A 13,201-nucleotide genomic window follows, 5' to 3' on the forward strand; every position below is an offset into this window, starting at 1 on the left:
ATTCCCATTTTTCATTGTGTGTAAACCTAGAGCAGTGTGTTCAAGGCCCAGTTTCATGCGTGTGTCCAGACTGTGGGGAGTGTTAACGCTCATGTCAATTGCCGCAGGAAACGTTTTACGATGTTAAAGGTATTAATTAAAAGCACATTGCTGTTATTGGTATCTGTGAGCACTGGTCCATTTGCCAATTTGAACTGAAGCCCAGTATTCCGCTCGGCGAATGTCCCCTGTCGACAAAGTGGAGAGCACTGCGCAGGCGCAGTCCTGGAGGCACGGAGTCCGCGCGAATGTGTTGTTGCCAGTCGACAGATGTTTTTTCGTCTTCGGTCCGAAAACGGTGAGAAAAAGGCGGGGTGGAGGGAGCGAATGGATACGGTGGGTGTATGGGGAGGCTTTGTGAAAGTCTTGTGTGAACCGCAAGCCTGAAAATGAAGTTATCGGCGGCATATTTACAGGGAGTGAGGGCGAGTCGTTAATTACGGGCTCTTCGCCGTGGATAGGCCCCCGGGTCACTGGCCGCCATTTTTATTGGGGGCACTGGGCGGCAGGTGAATGGATGGCCACCATCTTTGTTAGGGGCCAATGCTTGTAATGATAAGTGGGCTTGGAGCCCATTGTTCAGGATGGAGACTAGGAACAAAAACAGAATTCCTTGCTGGAAAAGCTCAGCAGGTCTGGCAGCGTCTGTGCAGGAGAAAACAGAGTTAACGTTTTGGGCCCGGTGACCCTTCCTCAGAACTGATGGTGGCAGGGAAAACGTCAGTTTCTATGCAGAAAATGGGGAGTAAACGATAAGACAGAGTCCAACGAGAGAGAAAGACAGTTGGACAGGCAAAGGAGTTGCTAACGATTAGGCTGGGAGGGTAAGTAGTTGTTAATGGGGACTGTTAGTGACTAACAAGGCCTGGTGTGTGGGGTGGGGGAGCTGGGACATGGGAGAGTTTAGGCCTGAAAATTATTGAACTCAATATTGAGTCTGGAGGGCTGTAGGGTCCCCAAGCGGAAAATGAGGTGTGTTCCTCCAGCTTGCGTTGGGCTTCACTGGAACACTAGCTAGCCAGAGACAGAGATGTTGGCCAGAGAGCAGGGTGGTGCATTTAAGTAGCATGCGACAGGTAGTTCCGGGACTTTATTTGTGAGCAGAACGTAGATATTCTGCGAAGCAGTAGCCAAGTTTACGCAGACCGCCACTTCAATGCGGATCTGTGGATCTGTTCAGTCACGTGAAGCCCCTACTCATGATCCACATAGACATCACTTGAATCTACTCCTGACCGTTAGATGTTGCACTGTGCAGAAGGGTGAGTGTGTGGCCTTCCTTGACCAGGAGGAGGGGATGTTGTGATTATCTATCCCGGACTGATGGGTATGTATTTTGTGAATGTTTGTTTCTTACAGGACATTACAAGTGGATTTGCAGATGGGAATCTCCAAATAAATGTACTTGCACCATCAAACTCTGACAGAATTACTCAATTCATCAGGACCTGGATAATAGCAACCTTTGTCTGTGAGTATTGAGTTCCAGCTCATTCCCAATTGCTGCCTAAAATTTCTGCCTTAAATCTCTGCATTCTCTCTGTAGAATTTCCCAAACTTTTAAATCTTAAACATGAAAGTAGGTTTTAATCTCCTATTGTAAGTCTATTATAAACATCTCCATGAAATCTCCTCTCAATTTCCTTTGCTACAAGGAGACTAATCTCAATTTCTCCCAACACCTGATTCCCCAATGTCTGCTTACTATTTATAAGGTTTAAGTCAGAATTGTGTTGGGACACTCTCCACTTGCTTTCATCAGTGCAGCCCCTAACGATATTTAAGAAAGTGAACTTCCTCTAGGATAAAGCAGTGTGTGTAAATGGTGTCCCATTCACCAACTACAACATTCATTCTCTCAACCATGACGCACAGTGCCATCACTGTGGAAAAGGTAAAGTCACCATTTTCCTACCAGACCAGACAGTTGCTCTCTTATCCAAGAGAGATGACTGGTGGTGGTTTAACCTGAAGACCACCATGGTTCAGGAGAGGGGGAGAGGTTGAGAAGGAGAATCTATCTCTCGTAGATAGATATTCTTGATGTGCACCATCTGTTGTGCTGCAGTAACTCACCCAATCTCCTTCAACAGCACTTGGCAAACTTGGACCTCTACCCGCTAAAACGACAAGGGCAACGGGTCTGTGAGAATACCACCACCTGTAACTCTCACTCCAAGTCATATATCGTCATGAATCTGTATCACTGCACCTTCACTTCTGGGTTACAATCATGGAGCAGCCTTCCTAACAGCACTGTGGATGTAGTTCAAATACCGCAGCAGTTAAAAAAGATAGCTCACCACCATCTTCTGAAGAACTATTTGAAATGGGTAGTAAATGTTTGCAAAGCCAGCAAACACCCATATTACATGAATGAATAACGTAAAAATAACCCTAACCATGCAACTAAAGTCCGTCATCCCTTGAACCATTCTGGTAAAACTGTTTTGTTGCATCACTCTTGGGGGACCCTCCCATTGTTCACAATGTCGGGGGATCTCTGGTTTGCACAGACTGAGTTCCTTGTGTGTGATGTCATCATGTACTGACAATCGCACTAGAACTCACTTCCTGTAAGGGTGGTAGAGAGAGAAACCCTTTATAACATTTAAGAAGTATTTAGATGTATATTTGCAATGACAAGATATACAAATCTATGGGCCAAGTGTTGGAAAATGGGATTAGAATAATTAGGTGGTTGTTTTTAGGTGCAGACTTTTTCTGTTATGTATACCTCTGTAACCCTGAGACAGAATATCACAAGCAACCTTTGATACCAGGTCAGACATGGATATATTAGAATTGATTACACATGATTTTCAATGTTTTAGGAAATATCTTCAGAAAGAAGTGAAATAGAGAGGCAGAGCAGATTAGGTGGGAATTTTGGAGCTCAGGGCCCAGGAATTTTAAAGTGCCACCACCATGTGGAGAAGTAAACGTTGGGTATGCTCATTGGCTGGAATTAGAAGAGAGCACATATCTTGGAGATTTGTGAAACTCTAGGAGATTATAGCGGGAGAGAGGGTTGTCAATGCTGGAGGAGGTTACAGAAATAGGGAGGGCTGAGAGACTGGAGGATATATAGAGATAGGAAGAACTCTCATAGAACAATTTGAACAGAAAGATGAGAAATTTACAAGTTGTGTTTTTAACCTGGAGTCTATCTCAGTCAGTGGGCGGAGGGTGATGGTTGAACGTCACGTGGTATGGGTAAGCACACTGGCAGCAGAGTTTTGGATGTGATTTGAAACTTACCTTGGGGTAAAATATTTCACCGTGGTTGTGAACAGTCCAGTTCAGTGTCAAGGCAGTTGCCAGAAATAGGAATGATGTCAGTGGAGAGGGAGTTTAGTTTTTTTACTGGGGACAGCTTAATTCTTGTTAGTATTTATACAGAAGAAATTTCTGCTCGTTCAGTACTGTACATTAGACAAATCAGAATGGTGTGTGACTGGGAGGGATGGTGATGCTACCATAGTCCTTGTAAATGGTGAAAGGTAAAAATAGAAACATAAGAAATAGGTGTAGGTCATTTGGCCCCTCAAGCTTGCCCTGCCATTCTGTAGGATTGTGTTTGATGTGTTGTAGGTCTCAAACTTTGCTTTGCAGAATTCCTTCAGGAGGGAAGCAAGCCATCAAGTCCCCCTAGACCCACCTCCCTACTCTATCCCTGCATTCTCATGGCGTATCCAAGTAGCCTGCACATCCCTGGACTGAGAGGAAACCCACACAGACCAGGGCAGAATGTACAAACTCCACACAGATAATCACCCAAGGATGGAATCAAGCCCCAGGTCCATGGTGCTGTGAGGCAGCAGTGCTAACCGCTGAGCCACCGTGCCATCCCCACATCTCGGCATAGCCTTCAACTCTTGTCTGTTTCAAAAATCTATCTACCTTCTCTTTAAATAATTAGTGATCCATGCTCCATAGCTCTCTGGGTTAGAGCATACCAATCAAAATGATGGTACGGTGGTATTATTGCTGAATGATTAATCCAGAGATCCCCATAACGTTCTGGAGCCTGGGTTCGAATCCCACCTTGGCAGATAGTGGAGTTTGAATTCAGTACTAATTAAGAGTCCAGTGAAGGCCTCAAATTCATTACTGATTGTGAAAAAACCCATCTGATTCACTAGTGCCCTTCAGGGATGGAAACTACCATCCTTACCTGATCTGGCCTACGTGTGACTCTTAACAGTTCCCTAGATAAGTAATAAATGCCGGCTGAGCCAGCAGTGCCGTCATTCCATGAACAAATTTAAAAAAAAATCCCTGCTCCTGGAGAAGAAATTCTTTTGCATGTCTGTTTTAAATGAGTGTCACCTTATTCTATAACTATGTTCTGAGTTCAAGATTCCCTCACTGGTGGAAACATTGTCTCAACATTGACCCTGTCAAACCCCCTCACAATCTTCTATAACTCAATAAGATCACCCCTCGTTCTTCTAAATTCAAATTAATAAAGGCTGAACCTGCTGAGCTGTACTTGTTCGTCTCAGGAATAGTCACCCTTAAAATCCAGGGACCCAAAACATATACTCGTTTCAATATGTAGCCTCACCAACACCCTATTCTGTTGTTATCAGGTCTTCTGGATTTTGAACTCTTCTTTTTTTTTTCTTTTCCCCCACCCCCAACCACAGCAATAATGACCAAAATTCCCAAAATTACTTGCTGTACCTGTATGCTACCTCAGTGTTTCAGACATGAGAAGAAACGTATTTTTGGAAGCTCCCTCAATTTAAGTAATTCTTTATTTTTTGCCTTTTTCCTACGCAAACCTATACTTTTGTAGATTAATATCCATCCATGTCCGCTCATAACCCATCAATATCCCCATGCAGATTCTTTGTATCCTCATCACAAAGGTGAGAGTTTTCATTAGGCTGCAGATACCTAAAATCCCACACTATTCCCTCTTTTTTTCCACTCACTTCTCCATTTCTCTTTCCCTTCTTCCTCATCTTCAGTTGAGGCCAGAGTCACGTGCAGGTCCAAAGCATGGCAGCTTCCCTTTCCTGAAGGATATTTGTCAATCAGTTGGATTTTTATGACAGTTCAGCAGATTTCTTGGTCATGTTGTCCGAGAGATGGCCCCACAAATGACCAGATTAATTCAACTCAATTTCACAACCTGCCTTTGTGTTGTTGTGGGTTCTTTCTCACTCTTCTGTTCTTTTTTAAAGTCAATTATATAGGGCAGTACAAGGGGACAATTTGCAGTCAGGAAAGTGAAATGAAACATCACTTCAGGATTTGATGGAGTTGCCCAATTTTCCTTAACCTGAATATCACTGGATTTTGAACATGGAAGGAAACAGCACTGTCCAGAGTGGGGAGAAACTGTACATGTGTTCTGTGTGTGGACAAGACTTCGGCCAATCTTCCGGCCTGTCAAGACACAAATGCAGACACACTGGTGAGAAACCATGGAAATGTGAGGATTGTGGGAAGGGATTCAGATCCCCTTCAGAGCTGGAAACCCATCAACGCTGTCACACCGGGGAGAGGCCATTCACCTGCTCCAAGTGTCAGAAGGGATTCACTCGGTTATCCACCCTGCTGTCACATCAGCGAGTTCACACCGGGGAGAGGCCATTCATCTGCTCAGAGTGTGGGAAGGGCTTCTCTCGGTTATACCACCTCCTGACACACCAGCGGATTCACACTGGAGAGAGACCATTCACCTGCTCAGTGTGTGCAAAGGGATTCACTCAGTTCTCCAGCCTGCTGATACACCAGCGGGTTCACACTGGAGAGAGGCCATTCACCTGCTCTGAGTGTGGAAAAGGTTTCACTAATTCATCCAACTTGTTGGAGCACCAGCGAATTCACACTGATGAGAGACCTTTTAAATGCACAGAGTGTGGGAAATGCTACAAAAGTTCAGGGGAATTAATATCCCACCAGCACGTTCACACAGATGAGAGACCATTCACGTGTTCTCACTGTGGTACTGCATTCAAGACAGCGTCTGGCCTCACTAAACACCAGCGAGCTCACAGCGGGGAGAAACCGTTCACTTGCTCTGAGTGCGGGAAGGGATTCACTCAGTCATCCAACCTGTGGAAACACCAGCGAGTTCACACTGGGGAGAAGCCATTTACCTGCTCTGAATGTGGGAAGGGATTCGCTGAATCATTCACCCTGTTGAGACACCAGCAAATTCACACCGGCGAGAGGCCGTATACCTGTCCCCAGTGTGGGAAGGGATTCAAGCACTCATCCAACTTGCTGACACACCAGCGGGTTCACAAGTAACTACAATATTTGGATTTGGCTGTTAATCTCATCAAATGTTCATTGTGGTGTGTTTCTGTTGATGTTAATAAACTAAACCCCATTTCAAGTGTTTAGTATTCTGAAAAAAATAGGGTAAAAATGATCGGTATAATATAGAGAGAGGAGCTTAGTTCTGGAGATCAAGATGTAGAATCTGTTTGGGTTGGGATTAGAAACCATAAGTCACCTGTGGAAGACTTCTATAGGTCCTCAAACAGCAAGTGGACGGTATGATATAGTTATCAGCAAGAGGCAATGGTAGTTTGAGAGAAAACCGTGATGATTAGCATGGGAGTTTTAATCTACATATAGATTGGAAGCATCAGCTTGGTAAAGGCGATGTGGAAGATGGAATGATTTGGGGTTTGTTTCTTTGAGCAGCATGTTCTGGAAATAAAAAAGCAGAGGGCAGGCTACACCAGAGCTAGTATCGTGCAATGAAACGCTGTTAGTTTGTGATTGTGCCTCTGGACAGCAGTGATTGTAATATGATTTGAATCACACATTAATTTGAGGGAGAGAAGTGTGGATCTAAGTCTGGTATATTAAACCTAAACAAGGCAAATTATGAGGGCATGATGTCACAGATGGCTAAAATTAATTGGCAAATTAGGATAAGCTATAGCTTAATAGAGATGCAATGGCAGTCCTTTACAGGGATATTTCAGAATAAGATCACATGGGGTTAGTGATAATACGTTAGTTTAAATTTAAGACTGGCTATCTGGAAAGCAGATAGTCAGGATACATGAGATAATGGGAACTGCAGATGCTGGAGAATTCCAAGATAATAAAATGTGAGGCTGGATGAACACAGCAGGCCAAGCAGCATCTCAGGAGCACAAAAGCTGACGTTTCGGGCCTAGACCCTTCATCAGAGAGGGGGATGGGGAGAGGGAGCTGGAATAAATAGGGAGAGAGGGGGAGGTCCATCTTCGGTCCGCCTCCCCCTCTCTCCCTATTTATTCCAGCTCCCTCTCCCCATCCCCCTCTCTGATGAAGGGTCTAGGCCCGAAACGTCAGCTTTTGTGCTCCTGAGATGCTGCTTGGCCTGCTGTGTTCATCCAGCCTCACATTTTATTATCTTAGTCAGGATACATGGTCTTTTTCTGGTTGGTAAGCTGCAACTTGTAATGGGTCACAGGATTTGTTTCTTTTTAAAATCCATATTAATGACTTAAATGCAGGAATAGAATGCACTATAGCTAAATTTGCAGTTGATACAAAAACAGATGGGAACATATAAGTGCAATAAAGAAGAAGGAAATTTACAAATGGACTTAGGTAGGTTGGGCAAAAGGGCTAAATTATGGCTGATGGATTAAACTTGGATAAATGTGAGGCTATCCATTTTGGTCAGGAATAAAAAGGGAACTTTGGGGCAGAACAGTGGCTTGGTGGTTAGCAATGCTGTCTCATAGTGCCAGGACTGGGTTTGATCCCAGCTTTGGGTGACTCTCTGTGGAGCTTGCTAATTCTGTGTTTGCATGGCTTTCCACCGGGTGCTCTGGTTTACACCCACAGTCCGAAAACTTACAGGTTAGGTGAATTGGCTGTGCTAAATTTCTCTGTAGCATGCTGGCTTGGTGTGTTAGCTAAGGTAAATGTAGATTTTCGGGGATGGGCCGTGTTTGGGATGGGATGCTCTTTGGAACGGTGATGTGGACTCAATGGGCCGAATGGCCTCTTTCCACGCTAGGGATTCCATGATTATCTAAATGGAGAGAACTTGGAACTCCTTCAATGTAGAATGCTCTGGGCATCCTTGTTCATGAATTGCAGAATGATGGTGTGCAGGATACAGGGAAAGTGAGCAGAAGTTTGGCATTTATTGCTAAAGGAATGGAGTATAAAAGTAGGGAAGTGTTGTTACAATTGTTCCAGGCATTCAAGAGTACAGTTCTTTCCTCGATTGAGGAATGTTACAGTTGCGTTGGATGCAGATCAGAGAAGGTTAATTTCAGCAAAATGGCTTGTTCTATGAGGTCGAGTGCTTTGAGGCTGTACTCAGGAGAGTTCGGAGGACTGACAGGAGTTCTGATTGTGGTATATAAGATACGAAAGGGGGCTGACAAAGATGATTTCCCACCCTTTGTTGAGTCATAATTTTAGGCTGAGGGGGTGGCAGATTTAAAATACATGGGGAAGAATTATCTCTCTCAAGGGGTTGTGAACCACTGAAATTCCATACACCACTGAATGGTGGATGCCAGGACACTGAATAACTTTAAGGAACAGATTGACTGACAGATTTTTAAATAGGTATAATTTGAAGGGTGATGGGTAGTGGGTAGGAAAATGGAGTTGAGGCCAAAATGAGGTCAGTCACGGTCGTATGAAATGGGAGAGCAATGTTGAGAGGGTGAACTTCCTCCTCCTGGTTCTTATGTTCTAATGCTCAGATAAAGGACATTATAGTGATAAACAATTGAAGCAAAGGATGTGGTATCGATGGCTAACGACAGGGAGTTTAAACTAGCTTCAGGTCAAAAACAAAACAAGGTATAATTCTGCGAGTATGAGCAGCAGATCAGAGGATTGACACAATTACTTAGCTAACAGGAAAATGAAAGTAGGCAAAAGTGAGTCATATTCCAGTGGTGAGAAGTGATGAGTAGAGTGCTGGGATCTCAATTTTTCACTGTTTATTTCAATGACGTGGAATGAATGGACAAAAGATACGGTTGCTGTGTTTGCTGGTGACACAAAGATGGAGAGACAAATAGGCTGTGAAGAGGACGTAAGGAATATATGTGAAGACGTGTCAACAGGTTAACTGGGCCAAACAAAATGGAGAGTGTGTGTAAAACGTGACCCTTCCTTCTTTGGCAACAAGAATTGAAAAACAGCATATTATTTAACTGGTGAGAGGTTACAGAAGGTCGCGGTACAGAGGAATCTGGATGTGTACGTGAATTACAAAACGTTCGCAGGCAGGTACAGCAAATCATTGAGAAGGCAAATGAAGTGTGATTGTTTACTACAAAGGAGTGGAATGGAAAAGTAGGGAATTAAAACATAGCTTTGCTGGAGAAACTCAGCAAGTCTGGCAGTGTCTGTGGGGGGGAGGTGGGGAAGAGAGAGAGAGAAAGAAACAGTTAACATTTTGAGTCCTGTACCTTTAATTATATAAAAGTAGAAAATTTCACTCCAGTTGTGCAGGGTATTCATCAAAGCATATTCAGTGCACTGTATAGAATTCTGTCTCCTTGCTCAAGGAGGGAAATGCATTTCAAAGAAGGTTCACCCAAATGACTCCTGTTATGACTGTTCAATGACAAAGACAAGTTGGGCCTATATTGAATGCAGTTTAGAAGAAGGAGAAAGTGATCTTATTGAAACATACAAGATCCTGAAGGAGCCAACAGGTGGATACTGAATGGATGTTTCCTCTTTATGGGAGGGACTGGGACTACAGGATCCATTCTTAAGAGTTGAGGAGAATTCTTTCTCCAAGTGTTATGAATCTCTGGAATTCTCAGCTCCAGGGAGTGGTGGACAGAAGATCCTTTCAATATTCTTAAGACATTAGATAAATTTTTTACAAACAAGCAGGTCAAGAGGTACCTGGGGCAGACAGTAATGAGGAATGGAGACCAAATTGGTTCAGCAATGAATTTACTGAATGGGAGAACAGGTTGAAAGGGCAAAATAACCTATTGCAGCATTTATGTGCTGTTCTGTATGTCATCTAACAGTCAAACAAATCAGGTTTGTGTTAAGCACATGGAGACATTAAAAGCATCCAATACTTTAACAAATTAGTTCACTTTGAAAGGCTGTCTCTTTCCCCTGTCTCCTCCATCCAGTCATAGAGCATGGAAACCGGCCCTTTGGTCCAACCAGTCCATGCCAACCACGATCCCAAACTAAACTAGTCCCACCTGCCTGCGCTTGGCCCATTTCCCATCAAATATTTCCTATCCACGTACTTATCTTTTAAATGTTGTAACGGTATCTGCATCCACCACTACCTCTGGAAGTTCATTTCACATAGGAACCACTCTCTTTGTTTAAAAAAAAATTCCCCCATCATCTTTAAATCTTTCTGCTCTCACCTTAAAAATATGCCCCCTAATCTTAATCCTCCACCCCAGGGAAAACAAAACACCTGCCATTCACTTTATGTATATTCCCTCATGATTTTATAAACGTCATATAAAAGATCACCCCTCAACCTCCTTCGCTTCAGTGGAAAAAAAAGTCCCAGCCTTTCCATATAACTCCAACCCTCATTCCCAATAAGTGTGAGGAACTCTTTTGTCACTAACTTTTCTCTTTGACAAGAGGAAGATAATTGATGTTCTGTTACTGTTTGTTCAGTTTCATCGTAATTCTGTTCTGTCTTACTCCAAGTTGTTTCTGTTCTCAAAACTTCAGTTAGAGTTCCATGCCAACCACAATTCAAAACCAAATGTGGTATTGAATGCCAGTTTCCACCTGGCTGTCACCTTCACCTGATCCCTCTCTGACTGCTTCCTTACCTTTGTTTCTGGAAATAGGCTGGCCACTGACATTCAGTACAAACCTACCAACATCCATGGTGACCTGGACTATACATCATCAAATTATGTTTCCTGTAAGGACTCCAACCCACTTCTTCCAGTTTCTCTGCCTCCATTAGTTCTGATGATGCCACTGCTGCAGGAGGGTGTCAGAAAAGTCCACCATTTTCCTCAACTGGGTTTCCCTGCTATTGTGGTTGACAGAGCCCTTGGTCGTGCCCAACCCATCTCCCTAGCCCCTTCGCTACCCTCCCACACAATGTTAAGGTCTGCCAGTCCTCACTTACCACGCCACCAACCTCCACGTCTAAAGGATCATAAGCTGTCGATTCCGTCGCCTTCATTGGGATGCCATTTCCCTCCCTTCCTTTTGTCAGCCTTTTGCAGGGATGGTTCCCTTCAGGAATCCTGGTCTACTCTTCCTCCATTCCCGACACCTCCTCGCACCCCCATTTCATCACAAGGCTTAACACCAGCCATTTACCTTTTCCCTCCTCACTATCCAAGGCCCCAGACATACCCTCCAGCTGAAACAGCAATTTACCTGCATTTCATATGATCTAATTTTCTGTATTCACTGTTCTGAGGAAGGGTCAGCGGACCTGAAACATTAACTCTGATTTCTCTTCACAGATGCTGCCAGGCCTGCTGAGCTTTTCCAGAAACTTGTGTTTTTCTTCTTATTTACAGCATCCACAAAAAGTTTAGCTTTTATTCTATAGTGACTGTTCACACTGTAGTCTCCTCTACACTGGGGAGACAAAACACAGACTGAGTGACTGCTTTGCAGAAGATGTTTGTTCTGTCTCCAAAAATGACCCTGAACTTCCAGTTGCCTGTCACTTCAACATACCACTGTGTTTCCACACCAACATAGGGGAGGTGATGGCATAGTGGTATTATTGCTGGACTGTTAATCCAGGATAATGTTCTGAGGACGTGGGTTCGAATCCTGCCATGGTAGATGGTGGAATTTCCATTCAATAACTATCTGGAATTAACAGTCTAATAGTGACCGTCAATCCATTGTTGATTGTCAGGAAAAAACCCATATCATTCACTAATATCCTTTAGGGCAATGCCTGGTGGGCAATAAATGCTGCCATCCTGTGAACGAATAAAGGATATCTGTCACTGGCCTGCAGTAGTATTCCGGTGAGCCTCAGCGCAAACTTGAAGAACAGTATCTCATTTTCTGGTGGGGCACTGTGCAGCCTCTAGGACTGGGCATTGAGCTCAATAACTTTAGGGCGTGAATCCTGGTCCTTCCGTCCAGGTATTTCTTTTAAACTGATGCACACCTGGTTCTGTCAGTAACATGGATTACTTTTAGCACAACCTGTCCACTTTCTCTGCCACTCTTTGGTATATTATCACATTACATGGGTAGCTTTCACCGCAGCCTACTTATTCTCTCCTACTATCAACCCTCATTATCACTTGCTCACTTTCTCTCTGTGCTGGCCTATTGTGCCTTATTCCTTTTGCTAGCTGACCGGTTTCACATTTCTTTAGGCTGCCTCCACCGAACTGCTCACCTCATTCCTCCACAACCATGTCTTCAGTATAAATGCCACTTTTACCTAGCTGCTGTTAATTCTGATGAGTCACCGGACTAGAAATATTAACACTGCTTTCTTCCCTCACGAATGCTGCCAGACTTGCTCAGTTTCTACAGCAGTTTGTGTTATTGATTGTGATTTCCGCCTAACTTCCTTTGATATCAATGAGGTAGGGTTTCAGCCAATGAGGAAGCTCCAGCCTCAGTCCCGCCCTCTATTCTTTCCTATTGGTCCTCCATCTACACCCAGTCTCCTCCTGTTGGTCCGGAGCTTCAGTCAATCAACCAACCCTACCCCCCCCCCCCCCGCCAACCCGAACCCAAACGCAGGGTTTCCTGTTTCTTTCCCCTGTAATAGCATCCACGAGCGATAGTGAGGGATCATTCTGACTAACAGAGTTATAGCAAGAGACAAGTTGTCCATGCCGACCAGATATCCTAAATTAACCTAGTCTCATATGCCAGCATTTGGCCCATATCCTTCTAAACCCTGTGATAATAAGAACTGCAGATGCTGGAGAATCCAAGATAACAAAGTGTGGAGCTGGATGAACACAGCAGGCCAAGCAGCATCTCAGGGGCACAAAAGCTGACGTTTCAGGCCTAGACCCTTCATCAGAGAGGACCCTCTCTGATGAAGGGTATAGGCCCGAAACGTCAGTTATTGTGCTCCTGAGATGCTGCTTGGCCTGCTGTGTTCATCCAGCTCCACACTTTGTTATCCTTCTAAACCCTTCCTATTCATGTACCCACTGCAAATGCCTTTTAAATGTTGTAATTGTACCAGCCTCTACCCCTTCCTGTG

The 13,201-nt window shown here is 44.1% G+C and overlaps 1 protein-coding gene across 2 annotated transcripts; it reads left to right on the forward strand.

The window, feature by feature from the left end:
• The first annotated feature begins 248 nt into the window (after window positions 1-248).
• LOC132206777 (gastrula zinc finger protein XlCGF8.2DB-like) lies at window positions 249-6,397 on the forward strand. 2 transcript variants are annotated; one of them, XM_059641760.1, is made up of 3 exons: window positions 249-337; window positions 1,399-1,510; window positions 5,235-6,397. In XM_059641760.1, the coding sequence occupies exon 3, from the start codon at window positions 5,356-5,358 to the stop codon at window positions 6,307-6,309; it is 954 nt and encodes a 317-aa protein (XP_059497743.1). In that variant the 5' UTR covers window positions 249-337; window positions 1,399-1,510; window positions 5,235-5,355; the 3' UTR covers window positions 6,310-6,397. The 2 variants fall into 2 exon arrangements, with proteins under 2 accessions (XP_059497743.1, XP_059497744.1); XM_059641761.1 differs by having other exon boundaries at window positions 281-375.
• Window positions 6,398-13,201: the final 6,804 nt, after the last annotated feature.

The sequence above is a fragment of the Stegostoma tigrinum genome, chromosome 43 (assembly GCF_030684315.1).
Source record: "Stegostoma tigrinum isolate sSteTig4 chromosome 43, sSteTig4.hap1, whole genome shotgun sequence".
In the NCBI taxonomy this organism is placed as follows: Eukaryota; Metazoa; Chordata; class Chondrichthyes; order Orectolobiformes; family Stegostomatidae; genus Stegostoma; species Stegostoma tigrinum.

Bases quoted from the DNA above. Each gene is read 5' to 3' on its own strand.
- LOC132206777 (XM_059641760.1), top strand. From the start codon at position 5,356: ATGGAAGGAAACAGCACTGTCCAGAGTGGGGAGAAACTGTACATGTGT.